This window comes from Pipistrellus kuhlii, unplaced genomic scaffold (genome assembly GCF_014108245.1).
Source record: "Pipistrellus kuhlii isolate mPipKuh1 unplaced genomic scaffold, mPipKuh1.p scaffold_m20_p_6, whole genome shotgun sequence".
In the NCBI taxonomy this organism is placed as follows: Eukaryota; Metazoa; Chordata; class Mammalia; order Chiroptera; family Vespertilionidae; genus Pipistrellus; species Pipistrellus kuhlii.
The window spans coordinates 78,694,587-78,715,396 of NW_023425562.1; the positions used below are offsets into that span (position 1 = coordinate 78,694,587).

The 20,810-nt window shown below is 49.0% G+C and overlaps 1 protein-coding gene across 1 annotated transcript; it reads left to right on the top strand.

The window, feature by feature from the left end:
* Nucleotides 1-2,648: 2,648 nt before the first annotated feature.
* LOC118708277 (phosphofurin acidic cluster sorting protein 2-like) lies at nucleotides 2,649-6,589 on the top strand. Its single transcript, XM_036419476.2, has 5 exons — nucleotides 2,649-3,211; nucleotides 3,336-3,337; nucleotides 3,746-3,932; nucleotides 3,996-4,133; nucleotides 4,641-6,589. Exons 1-5 carry the CDS (start codon nucleotides 2,664-2,666, stop codon nucleotides 6,145-6,147), a joined length of 2,382 nt encoding a protein of 793 aa, XP_036275369.1. The 5' UTR covers nucleotides 2,649-2,663; the 3' UTR covers nucleotides 6,148-6,589.
* Nucleotides 6,590-20,810: the final 14,221 nt, after the last annotated feature.

The window sequence follows — 20,810 nt, forward strand, 5'->3', positions numbered from 1 at the left end:
ATGATGAGAGACAATCATCAATTGGCTGCCTCCTGCACACCCCCTACTGGGGATACAGCCTGCGACCTGGGCATGTGCCCTTGGCCAAAATCAAACCTGGACCCTTCGATCCTCAGGCTGATGCTCTATCCCATGAGACTAAGTGGCTAGGTCAGTTAGTGGCTTCCCTTTTAATGATAATTTAAAATTCTCCCAAACTATCAGTGAGATGGGGAAACACATTGGAGCCACCCTATACTTTTTTTGTTTTGTTTACTTTTTCTAAACGCTATTTCATTTCCTATAATCCTTAAAATGGGCAGACTTCTCCACAGCAGTTTTCTAACAATCTTATTCAGTAATTCTGTTGCTGTGCTCCCAGAAACCTGGAGTATATTAATTGGCATAGGTTAGAATGGCCAGGATTTCATGGATTTCATTGCAACAGTGAAGTTTCTTGGTGAACCAAACAAGGCCGCAGAGAGAATGGAGAAGGATTGCTGGTTCCTCGGTGGCTGAGAACAGCTTTCCTCCAAAGGGACTTGGTAGAATTCCTATTCTCATTTTCCCTTAAGTCAGTGGGGAGTGGTAGTGGAGGAGTCAGAAGAGGAAGGAAGAAGGAAAGGGAAGGAACACTTCTGGACAAGGAAGCTCAGGGGACAAAAGATGTAGTGGGCATGCAATAGAAGTGGGAGATGGCATGTTAGCATTTATTAACTTCAGGAGATAATCACCGAAATTTCTTTTTTAAAGAGCATTTATCTGGGATTCTCCTTAGAATTTTCTAATTTCAAAATCAAGATATGCGTCCAATTCATTCAATCAGTTTAATTCTCAGGCCAGCATTTTTCTAGTTTTATTTCCTCCCCTGGGAAAAATTAATGTAGGCACCAAAGACAATTGTATGTTGACCATTTTTCAGTTGATATTTTCTAGATAAATCTTCCTATTTCTATAAAGCACTTGCAAGTCACGGCTTTCTATCAGGGATATTAATGAGGGCTGGAGCCTGGGAGTTCCATGGAGGCACAACTTCCCATGTTAACTAGAGGTGTGTTTGCTGCTGCTGTTTTTATTGTTGTTTGGTGTCTGCAGAATCTCAGCACATCTTCAAGGATGTGATGTAGTGGGTTGAAGTGTGTAGCTTTGTAGATTGAGCTGCACGATGCTCACTCCCCTAGAGTCTCATCCAACCCTCTTATGTGCCTCGGTTTCTCTCCCTGCTGTGTAAAACCACCAGAAGGGCTTCCAGTGCAGGTGGACCAAATCTGATTAGTCCTCCCTGTGAAGAGCCAATTAGTTTGGTCACCGTTGTTTGGTAATTTCACTATGGGGCTTGGGCATGTCATGAGGAAGGACCTCCGATATATCCAAGAACACCTGAGATTCCTGCGGGAAGGAGGATGGGCCCCTTTATCTTCCTAGGTGAACCAGAGAAGCTCTCATTTATACATCTAAGGTGTTTAGCCCAGTCTCTCAAAAGGCAATTCCAACAGAAAAGCAAGAACCAGGCTCATTTTTCCTCCTGTCTCTCCTTAGCCTGAGATCTGTCAAGCGTTAACCTTAGTTCCACCAAGAGTATTCAAAAATATGGCTTAAATAAAATCAGTAGCACAAGCAAGAGCAGGTCCTGGACTCAAGAGACAACTCACACAAGTTCACCCGATGGACAGGGAACTGGTGGGTCAATGGGCCCTCTGCTGCATCCCAGCATCAGGTGTAGATCTGCAGGGTGGTGCTGGGTGAGCTTTTCTGGGATCCTGCTGTATTGTGCCAAGTAAATGTCAATAAAGAATTCAAAACTGTGAACAATTGTTGGGATTTTATCTGAGCCAAACTGTCAATTGTCTTAAAGCAAAATCTCAATGGATTGAAATAATGCTTTTGAGAATGGCAGCTTTCACCTTATTTTAGATATTACAATCAACAGTGGAGATGTATGTAGGTTGCATGAAACCCATTGGTGATAGATTGTATAAAAAGTAAAATGATGGACACATAATTCTTTTCCATATGTGGATAAAAGATAGAACAGCCATCAATGAACTCAACAATGAGGGGATTTGTGGTCTCCACAGAGCACAGAGAGTCCAGAACAAGGAAAATTCCATTGATATTCCAAAGCTATGTTCTTGTACATTGCAAAATACAATAAGCAGGTTCAGTGAAGGTAAAGAATCATCTTTTTTTTTTTTTAGAGAAGATTCCAGCCTAGGACAGGGCAACCCGCCAAAAACTACTTTTAGTTAAGTTTTAATTTTAGGACATCCTGTGGAATAACTTTAGGTCTCTGAGTTTAAAAGACCACCACCCAGGCCTTCTCTTACCTAATCACAGTTTAGTGAGTGGCCACTTTTTGTGTCTGCACACTCAATCACCTATGCCCCACCTCTTGTCACCAATCATGTCTCTCCTCTGTCCCACCACAGGAGGACAAAGCATCAATCCTGAGTAGGAAAAGGACCCGTAGGGTGCCACCAGCTGTAGATTGCTCATGAACTGTGGGGCTGGCCAACACATCCACTGTGCTCAAAACACAGGTAGCCCAGAACCTGTTAGCCAACTGGGCGGTGTACTGCTCCAGCCCCAGCTGTGTGCCCAGATGGTGCAGTGTCACTTTAAAGAAGCTAGTGGTCTTCAGGGAGCTGGTGAAGGACATAGTCTCTGTGGTGATTTCTGTGAAGATGCAGGACTCCAAGGGCATCCTGAGGTCCAAAGAAATTATGCTGCCTCCCAGTGAACCAGTGGAGACTGACCTGGTGCTGACCTTCTCCTTGCAGTACCCCCACTTCCCCAAGAGGGAAGGTAACAAGCTGCAGATCATGCTGCAGCAGAGGAAACGCTATAAGAACAGGATCGTCCTGGGCTATAAGACACTGGCCATGGGCACCATCCACATGGCTGATGTCATGAAGAGAAACTCCAAGTGCGGCCATATGCTGAGCCTCTACAGCACCGTCAAGGAGTCCTCCACCAAGGTGGCTGAAGTCTGGATCTCCTCCCTGTCCAGTCAGCCCATCAAACATGAGGAAAGTGCCATGCGGGCCAGGCCGAAGGTCAAGTTTGCAGGTAACTACACTCAGAGGCCCTTGTCTGAGCTGGAGGCCAGCTGCAATGGAAAGCACAGACAGGGTCTGCACAAGGATGACTTTGGGAAGGGGGAGCCAAAGAAGCAGCGGCGGTCCATAAGAGGAATGGACTTGAAGCGAAAAGTCCTGGCTCTGTGTCACAGGTCCAAAATGTCAGAGAGGGACCATCGGTCTGATATGGAGGATGATGAGAGCGTCCTCAGCATCCCTAGGCCCAAGCTCAGGCTATACTTTGAAGACATGTCAGACTCCAGCTCGCAGTCGAAGATGTGGGGCAGCCATAATGACAGAAGCCAAATGGAGCCTCTGAGTCTGGCCACATGCCAGAGAATGCATGGGCCATGGGAGGCAAGTAGCCAAGTGAGAGTGACAATGAATTTGATGCCTACAGCACACCCACCAGCCAGGTGGAGAAGATCCGAATCTGTTCCCTGTCCAGGCCACCCATCGACCACGAGGACAGCACCAGGCAAACCAATGGCAAGGCTGAATCCTCAGACAGCTCCTCTGAATGCAAGTGTGAAACCTGCTTCTCAAAGCTGGAGGGCAGCTCCAATGATTCCCACAGGCAGGAACAGGAGGAGGATGACTTCAAGGAAAAGAATCTGGAAGTCACAGGGAGGACCATGACCATGCAACAGAACTACAAGAGAAAGTCCTGTTATGGCTGCACACAGTCCAAGTGTGGGAGGAGGCCCTGGACCCTGTGCAGGATCATGGGGAGCATGTCCTGGAAGTGGAAGAGGACCTGGACCTCCTGGATGACATGCTGGAGAACCCCAGTGACAGTGGCCCAGACACTGAGCACGATGACAGGGTCCTCAGCACCCCCACACCTCAGCTCAGGCCATACTTTCAAGGTCTGTCTAATGCCTCGGACATGAAGGACAATCACAGTATCCTCAGCAGCCCCAATCCCAAGCTCAGGCCATGCATCGAGGGCCTGTCAGACTCCAGCTTGCAGATGGAGATGAGGGGCTCCCACAGCGCCAGGATCCAAAAGGAGTCTCTGAGTCTGGCCCAGGTGCCTGAGAACACGTGCACCCCGGGAGGCAAGCAGCCAAGCCATAGCGACTCAAAATTGGTGGCCTACAGTACATGCACCACTAAGGTGGACAAGATGCAGATGGCCTCCCTGTCCAGCCAGCCCATCGATCATGAGGCCAGTGCCAGGCAGGCCAGCACCAAGGCCCAGACCTCGTATAATGACTCCACAGGCACGTCTGAGAGCTTCTGCTTTCAGCAGGCAGCCAGCTACAGTGCCACCCACAAGCAGTCCCAGGAGGATAACTTTGAGGAAAGGAACTTGATAGTAAGAAGGAGGTGCACCACCTTGCAACAGAATTACCACCAGGAAGCTGTGGCATCTATGCTCATGGCCCAAGTATTGGAGAAGTTCCTGTCCTCAGAACAGACCCTTGTGATGTATGTCCCCAAAGTGGAGAAGGTCCTGGTCCATCACCATGACATCGTGGAGAGCTCAAGCTAGAGTAGCCTAAACACAGAGGACTATATCAGAGTCCCCAGTACCCCAAAGCCCAAGCTCAGGCGATACTTTGACAGCATGTCAAATGATAGCAACTCTGACTCAGTGGACCAAAGAATTTGCTCCCCTAGGATGCAGTTGGCACAGCTGGAGGACAGCCGGGAGGCAGCATCCTCTGCCAGGGGTTGGTTCACCAGGAAGCTGCCATCCATAGTGCGCTTCACCAAGTCTCTAGTCATCCCCTCCAGCAGGTCCAAGAGGAAGCAGGCTGGCCATCAGAGCTGCAACACATCCCTGAATGAGTGGTTCAACAGACAGGATGAAGAGGACCCAGAACCACAGAGCCAGCGGCAGATCCCCAGCAAGTCCGTGCATGACCAGCTAAATGTCATCCTCATTTGCCCAGACAAGCTGCCTGAGAACATCATTCTGGTCAACACTTCAGACTGGCAGGGCCAGTTACTTTCCAACATCCTGCAGGGGCACACGCTGCCCGTGGTATGCACTTGTTCCACAGATGACATCCAGGAGGCCTTCAGCATCATCATGTCCTGGATGCAAAGATACTGCAACTGCACTTCCCAGGCCCTGACATCTGTGAAGATCACAGTGGCAGGGGCACAGCCCTACTTCAATGCTGTGCTGCGGGTCTTTGTGGAGCTGCTGTCCCACCAGCCACCCCAATGGCTGGACTACCTGCGCTTCCTGGTCATCCCACTGGGTTCCCACCCCTTGGCCAGCTACCTGGGCTCCATGGATTGCCGCTACGACAACTTCTTCCAGGACCTGTACTGGTGGGACATGTTCAACAACCTGGAATCTCTGAACATCTTGCAGGACACACAGGACGTTGTGTCAAGAATCACAGAGTACGTCACTGGGGCCAACTGTGTCTACCTGCTGCCCATCGCAGAGGCCGTGCTCATGTTTCAGCAGCAGGGTCCCGATGAGATGTCCTCAAAGAAGTTCATCCCCTTTGTGGGGGCAGTGAAGGTTGGAAGAGCGGAACCATCTTCAGCCATGTCAGCAGACTCAGATGATGTGGGCCCTTCCTGCTCCAGCGAGCTTCTATCCCCTGCCAGCAAGGCCTCATCCAACACACTTTCCCCCACATCAATGAGTGGGGGCCTGTCCTCCTCCAGCCAGAGTGTCCATGCAGACATGATGCAGCTGCAGGTGGATTACTGGACTGCAGCCCAGCCAATAGACACAAAGAGAGTTGCAGAGAAGAAAGACATGCTTGCCGCCAAAAGCACACTCAAGTGCTTCTTCCAGTCTGTCCAGGTCAGCAGGCTGCCCAGCGGTGGTCAGGCCACAGCAACAACCACCAGGTCCATGACAGTGGTCACCAAACAGAAGACAAAGAAGGTGCCCAAGAAAGCCAAGGACGAGGAAGTGGAGTCCACAAGCCAGTGCATCCATGGCATCCATCGCCTGGTTTGCAAGGCCAAGCACCAGCAGCACATGCTGCCGGTCATCATCGATGATGTGGAGTGGAACGACGTGACATTCCTCCAGCTGGCAGCCCAGTGGTCCTCCCAGGTCAAGCACTTCCCCATCTGCATCTTCGGACACTCCAGTTCCACCTTCTAGCCCGCCCCCTCTCCCTGCCCTTCACCCTGCCTTGGACTTGCCCAGAAGCTGCTTTTCTGTGAACAGTTCAGTTTAGTACAGACACAGACCCTGGAAACACAAAGAGAAACCATTTTGGGTTTCAAATGCACTCATAGCCTGGAACCTAAGGGGGTTTGCCCCTCACTTGGAGCTCCTCACGACTCTGTTCAATAACCAGAACGCTCTGGCGGGTGGGAGTCAAGAGGACAGTGTTGATCTGGAGAATCGTGGGAGATGTGTTTTGGCCTCAGGATGCCCAACATTCCCAGCCAGAAGGTTCTGGCCTTGAAGTCCTGCCCTTCCTAGAAGCCAGGACTCTGCTTCCCTGGGAGCCAGCTCCAGCCTGTATCCAGCCTCAGAGCCCGGTGGCAAGAGGCCAAGGGCTGGTCTCTGATTGTGGGCATCTGAGCAGAACATGGAAGCCAGTCAGTCAAACCTTAGGAGCCAGCCTGACAACCAGACAACTGGCCCCAGCACTACATACTCAGGGTTCCCAATGAAGTTCAGCCTCACAGGGAGAAAAACAAAAAACAAAACAAAACAAAAAACACCCAAAAAACCTGTATGGCGCACATTTCCTGGCACACTGGCGAGACAAAATGGTCGAATTTCTGAGCAAGGAACCCACCGTAGTCGTTCCTGTCTGTTACTATAGAACGTCTGCTACCACCCAACAGCTGTGGGACCAATTATTTACCAGGTGAGCCCCTCCCCTGCAGAGCGCATGGTCACCAGGCCACCTGTTGGCTGTTTGCCTACAGGTCACTGCACTCTCTGAGTGTTTGTTGCTCTGAACCCTCAGTGAACCTGGGAGCCAGCTCATAGGGTTATTGTTGGGACTGGCTGGGGTCCTCCAGGTAAGTGTCCTCTGGGTGCCTAGACAGGGGAGAGGTCTGCTGGAGGGACTGTGATTTAGCCAGTGGGTCATTTTCTCTTCCAGTTGAGGAAGCCTCTGCCAAATTTGTGATTCTCTTTGGGGCCTTGGGCTAAGCTCTTTTCTCATTTCATAAAGAGATTGGAGATCCCATTAGCGGTGTATATCTCAGGTGAATCCAGATCAGAGAGGCCAGGGGTGAGGAGTGTGGCCCTAGGGTCACCCAGGTATCTGAGATGGGGCTGGTTTGGGCTCATTCATTCAGCAGATATATTAGAAGCCCTGCCAGATACAGACACGTCTCTAGGCACTGACCATAATCCAGTGCACAGAGCAGACCCCCAGCCTGCACTGCAGAGCTTCCTTGTAGTTGGGAGTGATTCAGTCACACTAGGCTGCAAGGCTCTTAGTGTCCACAGAACAGCTGATGTGATGTCCTCCTGGCCTCCTCTACCCATGGCTGCATCTTCCTGTACAGTGAAGAGGAAGGTGAACCTCTGTTCCAGCAGAAAACGTGAGTCAGTTTTGGGTCAGAGCCATGAGGGGAGTATGGGGCCTGTGAATTGAAGGTGCTGGCAGAACCCTGGATACCACACATGATGGGATTTCTGCCAGAGTGCAGAGGTCTGAGAGCTTCTCCTAGAAAAAAGGACAGGAGTCAGTGAGCTGTGCATATGGATATGGGTGGTGTGGGCGAGTAGTGGGAGGTCAGTGAGAGAGTCAGACCCTCAGAAAATCTTTACCATTTTGATCCTAATCCCAGCCCTCCCTGCACCCCTATCCTGAGACCTTGCTAACTAATCTGGTAGAACCTCCTCAATGGCGGCTTGGAGGGTGTACCCCACCCTGTGGGAGTTTACTTTCAGTGGGAGGCAAAGAACCACACAGCACAACTAGTGAATTACCCAGCATGTAGGTGCAGGAGCCAAAGTTTGAGGTGACAGGAAGGCCCTGGGCTTCGTTGTTTCTCCATTGGTCGGTATTCCTGAAGCACCTACTCTGTGCCAATGAGTGACGTGAGCAGGGTAGACAGCAGCCCTCTCAGTTTAATGGGAGGGAACAGGGACACTGAGAGACCATGCCAGGTTCCCTTGAACAAGGGGACAGGTGGTTCTCTCATTGATCCAGATCTGCCAGGTAGGAGTACTTTCTACCAGCCTTTTCTGGGTGACCAGGCACATGTCTTCCAGGACTGCCAGAATGAAGGTGGACAAGGAGTAGGTCTGGCTTCTGGATGGGCAGGAGCAGGAGGCAGAGGACCTCTGGGAGGAAAGGGCACACCTCATAGTCTGTTTCCCACCCATCTCTCTCCCCAGGGCCATCTCCTGCCTCCTGGGCATCTGGCTAGACCAGCACTTCCAGAATTTCCCAGCCTGATGATGCTGTTGGCCTCCATAGAGCTCAACTTTCCAGACCCTGACCTGCCAAGCCAGGCCCAGTGCCTCCAGTCAAGGCTGGAGCACCTGCGCCCACTGAGGCTGAGACAGGAGGAGGAGGAGGCCTCTGGGGTGGTGTGGGTGAGTGTGCCTTTGGAAGGCACACAGCAGGCAGTGAGGGTGGTAACATGCCCTCTTCTTGGATCTGCAGAACCAGCTCCAGAGCAACGTCAGGAAAACCCTCCAGAGGCAACGCCACCCTAGAGGCCACACCAGAGCCAGAGCTGGGTCCAGGCCCAGCTTTCACTGAACTTCAAGAAGCAGAAGAAACACATCTGCCAGCTCCTGAGAGGCCTGTGGTGCCAGATTCGGGGCCACAGCACATGTCAGCTGCAATGGCAGAGAGGGCGCCCCCAACCTCATTTAGATGCATTGTTAAACATTTTTTATTCATGTTATATATTCTTACAATTTTACTGAATTTTTATGATATTTAGTAAGATAGAGTTTATTGTAGAGAAAATTTATTGAAATCTCCTAAACATACCCTTAATTTAGTTTCTATAAAATTTAACCCTATAAACCCTCAGAACTTTAAGCAAGTCTGTTTTTCTGGACCCTGACCCACGCAAGGAGAACTATCCTCACCTTCTCCACCTGTTCTTCCTTGATCTGGGACTCTGTTTCCCAGGGAGCTGGCTCCCCCGGTGCCCAGACTCAGAGCTGGGTGGCCAGAGAACAAAGACTGGCTTCCTTGTGAGTCATCCTGAGCCCAACATGTAGGCCAGACATCCCAGCCCTGGGCCTTCATGTTGACCCCAACACCACTCACTTGGGCTTCCAAATACACTTGACCCTTGCAAGGCAGAAATCAAATAAAGGATGTACAGTGCAGGCTGCCCAGGAAGAGTGGGCAAACTGATCAAATACTTGGTGCCCAGCTTCCTAGGCAACATCCCCACCTTGGTCCCCATCCACCTTTCTGTGTTCATACAGAACATTTGCTACTAACCAATGTGGGTGGGACCAACCATGTACTAGATGAGCCTTGCCCCTCCACAGCACAGTGGTCACTCCGCCACCTGCTTGCTGTGAGTCTTCAGCTCACTGCATCTCTCTGAGTGTTTGTTTCTTTGACCATGGGGAATACTGAGGCCCAGCCTCATAGGTTATTGTAGGGAATTGGGGTGGGGGGTGTTCCCCTGGAAAAAAGGCCCTGTCAAAATTGGACACTGGGGAGGTGTGCTGGAGGGGCTATGATTGTCCTAATTGGCCATTTTGTCTTCTTTTTAAAGAAGCTTCTACCTTATTTGTGATTCTCCTCAGGCCTTAGGCTGAGCTATTTTCTCTTGGGATAAAAACACTGGAAATTCCATTAGGGGTCCTTGTCCTGGGTGAAGCCAGATTAGAAATCCTAGGGGTGAGCAGGGGTCCCTCGTGTCACCTAGCTATCTGAGATGGGGCTGGTTTGGGCTCATTCAGTCAGGAAATTCCCTGCCCCCAGGACTGCACCCAAGAGCTTCCTTCTAATTAGGAGTGATTCAGTCACACGAGGCTGCTCAGGCAGGTAGTGTCCACAGGACAGTCAATGTGACTTCTTTCTCCAAGTATTGCTGCATTTTCTCATTTTTTGAAGCAGAAAGTGGATCTCTGGAGCAGCAGAAAAAGTGAGTGGGCTTTGGATCAGAACCTTAAGGGGAATATGGGGACTGTGTCTTGGAGGTGCAGGTAACATTCTGAGTCCCATGCCTTGTGGGATTTCTGCAAGAGGACAGGGGTCTGAGGGCTTCTGGAAAAAAATGGAAGGAGTCAGAGAGCTGTGCATGTGGATTTGGTGATGTGGGTGAGTGGGGAGGGGATGGGGCTGCCCACGAGGAGATGAGCTCCCAGAGGCTGGTGTTAGGCAGGAGCACAGGGTCGTGCAGGTCAGTGCCCATGGCCTGCAGTGTGGAGGGCTCCTGGGGTGGGGGCTTGAACTGGGACTTCAGTGATGGAGATGGGAGGTTCCCTTCCTTGGAAGGCACACAAAAGGCAGTCATGGTATAACATGTTCTCTTCCTGGATCTACAGAAGCAGCTCCTGAGCAAGATCAAGAAACACCTGAAGAGGAAATGCCAACTCTGTGTCATCTCCAGAGCCAATGCAGGCTCCAGGCACAGCTGTCCTTGAAAACCAGATGTGGAACCACCTACAGCATTTGAGCAACTAACCTCAGCTCCGATGAGGCCTGTGGTCCTAGATCCTGGCCTACAACTGCGACGGCAGAGAGGGCTCCCTCCTCTCCTTTATATGAAGTTTTAAAATATTTGTATTTATCATATATATGTTTATAACTACTGTATTTTTCTTATACTATTCAGTAACATACAGTCTATTTTAAAGAAAATGTAATGAAATACTCAAACATAAATTTAATTTAGATTCTATAAAATGTAACTCTGCAATCCTACAGAGCCTTGAGCAAGTCCTGTGTGAGTAGCAGGGCAGCCTGACCAGTGCTGCTTGGTTATTGGTCCAATGAACGAGGGGGCGGGGCCAGGCCTAGAGCTGAAGTGGTCAAGTCAAATAGGGGGAGGGCCAGGCGAACAGTAGTAGGCAGTCATGTCAACAAGAGCTGGGCCAGGTGAAGAGCCAGCATTTGTGACCTAAGCAGGAGAGAGGCTAGTGGGCAGGGACACGGGGGAAAAGCCTGCTGGCTGTCAGGCCGGCTGCCCAGCAGCAGCGACCTAAGACCTAAACAAGGGGGCTGGGGTTTTGGGGGGCCAGGCTAGGTGATCAACCAGAAGCGGCCAAGCTAAGAATGGGTTGGGGCCAGGGGCAACACCTGGAAGTGGTCCAGTGGATAAGGCCATGGGGCCCTGTGAATGAGGACAGGGGTCCCGAGTGGCCACAAAAGCCCCACCTTCCCATGGTCCAGACTGGATGCCAGGAAGAAGGTCTCTTGTCCTCAAGTAAGGGCATTCCCAGTGAATGGGGCAGAAAGCAGGGCCTCAGGACCTGGCGACCAGTAAGTACCTCAGGAGGGGCGGGGTCAGTGCCTACAGAGTAGAAAGGGAATTTCGGGGACTTGACACAGCTCTCTCCCAGATGTCAAAGCCCATAGTCAGGGCTGTGGGGGTCGCAGGACACTCAGTTGTGAGATGCCCCCTGGTGGGGGAGATGAGGGCCCCTGGGGCTCATGGAGGCCCATGGCTGTCCGAAAGGGAGGGGGGGGGGCCTTGTCTCCCCATGCTTGTGGACCTGGGCCCTGGGTGGGAGGCTACCTGTGAGCAGAAAGCCATCTGCAGTTGGGGTTTTTAGGCACTGAACACCCCTTCCAGAGGTGGGGCGGTAGGACCTCGCGTGTGAGGAGCAGGGCAGCCTGGCCAGTGCTGCTCGCTCATTGGTCCAATGAACAAGGGGGTGGGGTTTCTGGTACAAGGGGGCAGGACCAGGCCTAGAGCTGAAGGCTGTCAAGTCAACCAGGGGGTGGGACAGGTGAACAGCTGAAGGCAGTCATGTCAACAAGGGGGCGGGGCCAGGAAAAGAGCTGGCAATTGTGATCCAAGCAGGAGAATGGCTGCTGGGCAGGGACATGAAAAAAAGGCCTGCTGGCCGTCAGGCCGGTAGCCTGGCAACAGCGACCTAAACAAGGGGGCTGGGGGTTTTGGGGGGCAGGCTAGGTGATCAGCCAGAAGTGGCCAAGCCAAGAATGGGTTGGGGCCAGGGGCAACACCTGGAAGTGGTCCAGCGGATAAGGCCATTCGCCAATCCCTACTCTACATGATAGCACCTCGATGCTATCTTTTATTAGTTCCAGGTTTTTGGTAGAAGCCAGGAGAAATGTCAACACTTCTATTTCTGGCCTCCCATGATGGGAAGCTGCTTGGCAATGATGGCATTTTTCTTTTGCTAATCCCTAAACTAAGTGGTGAACACACAAGTGTGAGAAAGAGGAATTTTTCAAAGCTGTGATGGATTTGTACATAAACTACATTCTAATGCACGTAGGCCAGCATTGCAAATACAAGGAAATCTGGGGATCAAACTATGGGATTTTTCCCTAGACTTAGTTGCTCTTTCCGTTTTAATTATACACCGAGAAAAAGTTTTTCTGGGAGGCAGGGAGGCAGGGATGGGAATGGGGAGTAAATTTCACATTCCACTTCCATGCTCAAGCATGAGAAGGCCTTGAAGGCAGAAGAATGCAAGTGCTGTTAAGATGCTTCCTGAAGTGGGAGAGCCGGGTTCTGAAGTCCATCCATGCATTTTCCAAGTGTTTAGGGGGTGTGGTCTGAGGGTGCTGCTTGTGTGGTGGTTTTCTTGGAAACACCGTGTGAAAAAAGCAGGAGCAGCCGAAACCGGTTTGGCTCAGTGGTAGAGCGTTGGTCTCAGGTTCGATTCCGGTCAAGGGCATGTACATTGGTTGCGGGCACATTTCTGGTAGGGGGTGTGCAAGAGGCAGCTGGTTGATGTTTCTCTCTCATCGATGTTTCTAGCTCTCTATATCTCTCCCTTCTTTTTTGTAAAAAATCAATAAAATATATTTAAAAAAAAAAAAAAAAAAAAAAAAAAAAAAAAAGCAGGAGCAACTGCCAAGCCAAGGGCTTGAAGTGTTTCAGCCAATTGCCCAGGAAACACAATGCAAGAGAACACACATTTGTACAGAGACATTTTCTGATTTCTCTTTGGGACAGTCTTGACTTTGAGAGGCGAATATTGCACCAACAGTTTGTTTGTTTGTTTTAATATGAGAGAGAAACTGATGTGAGAGAAACATCAATCAGTTGCTTCCTGCATGCCCCTATTTGGGATTGAACCTATAGCCTGGGCATATGTTCTGACATGGAATCAAACCCGTGACCTTTCCATGCATGGGAGAATGCTTAACCGAGTCACACCGACCAGGGCTGCACCAACTCTTAACAAAATCTTCTTTTCTGTAGTTCCAGAATAAAATACACCCATTTTCAGATTTTAATGAAGATGGCAAGCTCAACATTTTTTACTCACTTAGAGGTTTTAAATTCTTTTGGTACAAGATTAAAAGTAAGGCTGACCATCTTCTGATGAAAGTCAACAGTTAGCTGATTAAAAAAGAAATAAAAATACTAGTGCCCAGTGCATGGATTCATGCACATTGAAAGGAATTAACTAGAAGGTGGCTGGTAGGTTGGCACTGGGTGAGACGGGCCAGACATGCCCTGGAGCCAAACTCCTGCAGAATGAGCAGGGTCCCTTTAGCAGGTGGGGTCCCTCGGCCTGGCCTGTGGAGATTGGGCCTAAACTAGCTCTCCAATATCCCCTGAGGGATCCCTGATTTCCTTGGAAGCTCCTGTGTTAAGCGTCTGCCCCTGGTGGTTATTGCATGTCATAGCTACCGGTTGGATGGTCTCTTAGCCTTTTATATCTTATATAATAAAAGCCAAATATGCTAAGTGTCTAGTCATCTGGTAGGCCATTCAAACAAAGCATAATATGCTAATGATATGCTAAGGCCGCTCAACTGCTCGCTATGATGTGCACTGACCACCAGGGAGCAGATGCTCAGATCGGTAGGTTAGCTTGCTGCTGAGGTCCAGCCGGACATGTTCTGGACCCCTGCCGTGGCCCTGTGCACTGACCTGCCCCTTTCACAATCCAAGCTGAGGGAACCCTTTCCTACCCCCCCACCCCTTCCAGGGCATATATTTTGTGTACCGGGCCTCTAGTGTATAGATATTTATTGATTTCAGAGAGGAAGAGATAGAAACATCAGTGATGAGAGAGCATCATGGATTGGCTGCCTCACCACTGGAGATCGAACAGGCAACCTGGCCAGTGCCCTGACCGAGAACTGAACCAGTTACCTCTTGGAGCTTTGGTTGATGCTCAACTGCTGAGCCACACCAGCCAGGAAGTTAGCTGTTTTTAAAGCAGCTTTTTGGTTTAAGATCTGGTGATCTGACTCAGCCGAGGCAGGACCTGGTGACATCAGTGTGGTTACATCTGTGCTAAATGAGATATTGCCACCCATACTCTGCTCTCTGAACTCTAGGTATCAAATGTTGGCAAAAGATACTCAGTAGGTTGGGGTGGACCCATAAATCTCCATTTTTAATCCTCATCTCTAGGTTTTTCCATGCAGGTGGGTATGCATTCCATTTCAGGAAACCTCCAGGAGATAGAAATAGAGTTCCCATTAGCTGAGTCTTGGCACCCAGAGGCAATCGGTAAGGTGTTCTTAAGTGATACAGCTTCTGGAATCAGCGGGAAGAGTGGGATGCCAGGAGGCTTGGACCTCCGGACAAACAGGTGCAAATGTGACTCTGTGTTCTGGTCATACACGGGAAGGGGCCAAGTAATTGTAGCTCCAGAAGTGGGGCTCCCAGTGGCGTTTTCAATGCCTCTGCAATATTTTCTTTGTTGCTATAACAACTAATAAGGAGATTCAGTTTGACCTCCTTTGTTTCTCTGAGGTGCTTGCAGTGCAAAAGCCAGCCAGGAGCGGGGGAGCCCAGTGGGAAAGGCAGGTACAGAGGCAGGAGAGACTCAGCGCCCAGTTAATGAGTCAGCGCCTGCTTCTGCTGCCCACCTGTCTCTACCTGAGCTCTTCCCAAGTTTTCCCATCCTTATGGAAATTGTACCTTCCCTCCCCACTTCTCCCATTCTTGTTGAAATTGACCTCACTTGCTTTTGGTGGTCTCATGTCCCCTCCTCTCCTGAAAAGCAGAGGTTGCTTGGGTTGGTTGGAAGCCTTTGGAGATGGGTAACAACAAGGACTTTTGCTCTGAGTCCTGACCAACCATGATTGCTCCTCTCAGCTTCTCTGTGTTGTGTTTTGTTGCTGGCTTACATGGGAAACCAAGAGACCAAGGACCAGTGATGTGGGCAGACACCCTCTGTTGCAGGGCCTACAGGTTCTGGCTGAAGCCCATGACCCCCCTGGCCTTTATAACTAACATTTCATTGGAGCACAGTTGTCTGTTTTATACCTATGCCTGCTCTGGGGACGCAGCCTGGGAGAGTAGTGAACTGGCCACAACAAAGATTTGCCAGTCCTGCTCTGCGTGAGCCCCACCCAAGGACCAGCCACTAGTCCTAGCTCCGGCCACTGCGGCTTCCCTGGTGGCAGCATCTCCTTGGGTCGAATTGAAGGTGACCCTGAATGAGAAGGTTATGGTCCCCATGCAGGTCCTGCTCCCTCTCACAGCAGAGGTTTCTGGTTCTGCTGTTTGCTCCAGAAACCTTACTTTTCTCCATTCTTGCAGACCCTAAACTTCCTGTAGACAGACTCCAACCTAAACAATGGGTCCTTGTCCTCTGTCCTTCCCAATCTGCTTGTCCCCAGGACCATGGAGGAGCTGCCAGTCAGAGACATTTAAAGTACTGGGGCTGGTTCGTGCACAGCGCTCATTACTATTCACTGTGACATTTCCATGTGGCTGTGGGTTGTCTGCTTTCTCTGTGCTTCTCAAGGTTCTGGAGGGGGTGGGGACTTGTACCTGTTTGACTAAGCTTTGTACCCTCAGCACCACACGAAATACCCGCTTAACTTTGGGGCTGCTCATTCAATAACCATTTTATGAGCAAAGACATGGAAAGAGAGGTGGCAACAAGTGCACCGGACAATCACCAGGTCAGGGAAGATAGTGAGCCCTAAGGTTTCCCTCTCCACTGACTGGTGGCCAGGGAGGGGGTCATTAGTCAATGTCACTGGCCCTGGCATCACCAGCCCAGCCCAGATTTGCTGCTTCTGGGCCTGGAGCTGAAACACAACAGAGGCCCAGATGTGATCTCTAGGGAGGAACAGTCAGAAGGTGCAAACCCCATTGTTAAATCTGATCAAATAATCGAATTGGTATCTTCTCCCCTGGGAACTGACCTTTAGACCACTTCACAATGGACATTCCCTTTCACTTAGACTACATTCCACTTGCTAGGACCATTTTCTTTCTCCTCCAGACTTTCCCAGGATCCAGACCTGCCCAGAGAGCTCTCAGCCAAAAAACCCGGCCTAGAGCTCTTTAAAATCTCGGACCCCTACCTCCAACCCTGGGCTGGCATCATTCAGGAGCTCAGCTTATCTGGTCTCCAGATGACTTAATCTATCCTAATAATAGAGGAATATACAAATTAGCTGTGATGCCATCATATAATGACCAATAAGGATGGGGGGGCGGGGTCATGGCAGAGAGCTTGGGGGGGCGGAGGGAGTCCAAAGGGTTCAGAGAGAAAGGAAGAGCAGATAGGCAGTTAGGGGCATCATGCCAGGAGGGGAGAGCAGTTAGGGGGATCAGGCCAGGAGGAGAGAGCAGTTAGGGCCATCAGGCTGCCAGGGGAATAGTTAGGGCATCAAGCAGGCAGGTAGGTGAGTGGTTAGGAGCCAGTGGTTCTGGATTGAGAGAGGGATTCCCAATTGGAGTGGGTGCAGGCTGGGCTAAGGGACCACCCCCCTACCATCCCAAATTTCATACACTGGGCCTCTAATAGATTCATAATCCCTTACCACTGTGGCCTGCTGTGTTCCTCCTTCCCTAACCCTAACACCCATGACCAGTAGAAGTGATAGTCAGTAGAAGAAAGAGCACCCTGAGTGCAAAGTAATTATTTTCTTAATTATGGCCTGGCCTGTTTCTGGGTGCCTGGGGCTTTCTGCTCTTGTGACCTCTGTACCTGGCCCATTGTCCTTGCTTGGCTCTTGTCTGTCTAACTGCCTACCATATAATGGCATCACTAACCCATAGGAAACACATTGACAAGGAGAGAGGTAGAGAAAGAGAGGAAGAGGAAGACAGAGGGGGAAGGAAAAGGAGGAAGAGGGAGAGAGAGAGAAGGAAACTTCTTTAGACTTCCGTTCCTCTAAAGCCACTTCTTTACTGCCTTTGGAACACAGAGCCACATTTTAATTCCATGCTGGGTCTCCCACCCTCTGTGGCCCCATCCTGTGTGGACTGGATGGTGCTCCTGAAAGAGGAGGTGAGGGGAGTGGGCCAAGGATTCCGGTGCAGCTGACTTTCCTTCTGCCTCTTTCCTGCTTTCACACATGGCTCCCTCCCAGAGCTGTGGCTCATCTTTTAAAGTGTCCAGTCCAGACACTGAATAATTGACCTCTATCGAAGACAAGCCACAGGCTTCCTATTTGAAGCAAATGCCCTGAGCCGCCACAGTGACTGTACAGAGCTAAACACTGTAGAATTATTTTCCTCATTGCAGAATTCCTTTCAAAGTGTACCACCAGAACAAAGAAAGAAAAGCATTTGGTTATTAAAGGAAGCCAGCCCCCCAATTTACTTTCCTTTAGCTGTCATGCAAATTCCAGCCAGAGGCCGAGCTGGATGGCTTTGAAGATGCAGATCACAGTGCCTCTGGCTTCAATGGGGTCTTGAGGATCCTGAGATTTACTTGGGGAAGGAAGAAAGGAGAGAGAACAATGGGAAAAAAGTCTAAAGGCAAAGTAGTCTGGTCTGATTCCAGGCCAAGTGCTGGCTGGGGGAAATGGCAGTGACAGAGAAGGGTAGGCAGGGCTAGACAGGATTTTTCAGGGACCTTCCAGGAGATGCCAGTTCAGGGGTTTTGTTTGTTTGTTTGTTTGTTTTAAGCCAGCTTTGTTCTTAAGTGAATTTTTGGTCAATGTTGAATCAATGAGTTGCTTTACTATGAGGTCTTTTTGGAGTTCTCCCTTCAGTAAACATAATGGAATCACCAACAGTAAGCTGATATAAATGTGAGAAGTCCATCAGAAGGCTGATCTGGGCTCCTTTGATATTCACAGGGTGAATTTGCATTTTATTACCTACTGCAGACTCCCCCCTAACCTGATAATCTTACTATTTACTAACTAAACAATCACCTTTGATATGTCTGTTTGCATTCCTAAAAGGCAATTGTGTATTCTAGTAAATAAAAGGAGACTCAGTGGCACTTGACTATTACAGGTAAGCTTTTCCCTGGTTTCCCCCCATAATTCCAAAATTATTATTTCTTGTCTTGTGTTTTAATTTGCGCATCAGCTCTTTCTCCAAGCCTTTGAACCCAAAACCATGCTGGCCATGGCTTTTCACATTGCTGAAACCTGACTGAAGATGATTTAGTTGCTGGTTGTGAGGAGACAGAAGAAAGCTTGGTAGTTAGGGACAGGGACCATGGGGTGGGGAAATATGATAGAACCAGGAACCCAACTAAGCAGAGTTACTAAGGCACCACAACTGGGCAGGCAAGGAAGGGTGACTGCGAATGACATGAGCTTTAAATTGTATTAATTGGCTATCTGATTGGCAGATAGCCAATCACAAGGCAGTGAGGCATGTAACCAATCCCAAGAATGTTATTAAGGCGAAATTCTTTGAAAAGACCAATCAACTAGCAAGACTGTCTTCACTCCCTAAATTAAAAGTCATGAGCTTCCTATTGACTTCCTCTCTCTCATTGTGGGGGGTCTAAGGGGAGGAGCACATCTCTTATGGATTATTAGACTTTAATTAATTCAGATACTAAACTACACCAGGCATAGGTTAATGGCAGGAGACACATTCCCCATAGCCCAAGTGGCTTATGGCCATGTGGAACTCCACATGGACTAATAGACTTTAATTTGCTTGGATGCACTCAATAAACTTTGTTCTCACTGTTTTTGTTCTGGATTTTATTCTTCAATGTCACGAGACAATGGACACAGACTCAATACCCTATGTTTTGGTTTCAGGTGTTACTGAATGAGTAGCTTCCAGTGAATAAAGGCAGATGAGGGCAGGTCTCCCCACCCTCAAACAGGCCATCAGATGGTTGTTGACAATACTGTTGCACCAAATTTCCAGATACCTGTTGACAATGATTAGCCAGCAGGTACAAAAACAGTGAGGCGGGCTGAGTGTCAGGCCCCATTCTCACAATGTATGGGAAAGGTTTCCCAGAGGCAGGCAGGACAATGTTCTAGTGGCAAGATGGAGCTGAGGTTCTAGTGTGTGTGTGGGAGGGGGGAGTTCTATGTCATCAACTGAAGAGAGAAGCAGCTGGCGGGAATCCCAAATCTATGAGGGGGCTGTTTGCCAGGAGAAAGGTGAAACTTCCAGAGTCCACAGAAGTCTTACTCCCCATTTTTGAAGGAACTGGGATGTCTTCAGTGTTTCTGGCTATTCCATATATTCTTGGATGTCCTTTATTCACCAAGAAAAATCCCTTCTCACAGCCATCATGCAGGATACTTCTATGCCTCTCTCAGCTTGTCTCCTGCCAGCACCTACGCATGCTCACCAACCCCTTTCCCAGTGCTGTCATTTTGGGGTTTTCCTAGAGGTTTCATTATGTAGGTAGATTGGCTAAATAATTGGCCACTGGAGATTGAACTCGATCTCCAATCCTGCTTCTAGTCTCTGTGGTCAGTAGGTGGAGCTGAGAACTCAAATGTTCTAATCATGCCTTAGTATTTCTAGCCAATACCCCCTCCCTCCCCATCCTGAAGCCATCTAAGCACACAATGGACACTCTTATGGATAAAGGACTTAAACGTAAGATGGGAAACCATAAAAAAAATTAGAGAAATCCACAGGCAGCAAATCTCAGACATATACTGAAGCAATACCTTTACCAATACAGCTCCTAGGGTAATGTAAACTGTAGAGAAAATAAATAATTGGGACTACATCAAAATAAAAAGTTTCTGCACAGCAAAAGAAACTATCAACAAAACAACAAGAAAGCCTACTGCATGGAAGAACATATTTGCCAACATTAGCTATGGTGAATTGTGCTGCTATGAACATAGGGGTGCATATATCCTGTCTTATTGGTATTTCTAGTTTCTTGGGATATATTTCTAGAAGTAGGATCACTGGGTCAAATGGGGGTTCCATTTTTAGTTTTTTGAGGAAACTCAATACTGTTCTCCACAGTGGCTGCACCAGTCTGCATTCCCACCAGCAGTACAAGGGGGTTCCTTTTTATCTGAATCCTCACCAGCACTTGTCATTTGTTGATTTGTTGATGATAGCCATTCTGACAGGTGTCAGATGGTACTTCATTGTCATTTTGATTTGTATCTTTCAGATTACTAGTGACTTTGAGCATGTTTTCATATGTCTCTTGGCCTTTCTTATGTCCTCTTTTGAAAAGTATTTATTTAGGTCCATTGCCCATTTTTTTGATTGGGGTGTTTATTTTTCTTTTGTTAAGTTGTATGAGTTCTCTATAAATGTTGGACATAAAACCCTTATTGGTGATAATGTTGGCAAATTTTGAGTTTATTTTTGTTGTATGGTATAAGTTGGTGATCCAGTTTCTTTCTTTCTTTCTTTCTTTCTTTCTTTCTTTCTTTCTTTCTTTCTTTCTTTCTTTCTTTCTTTCTTTCTTTCTTTCTTCCTCTCTCTCTCTCTCTCTCTTTCTCCTTCCTTCCTTCCTTCCTTCCTTCCTTCCTTCCTTCCTTCCTTCCTTCCTTC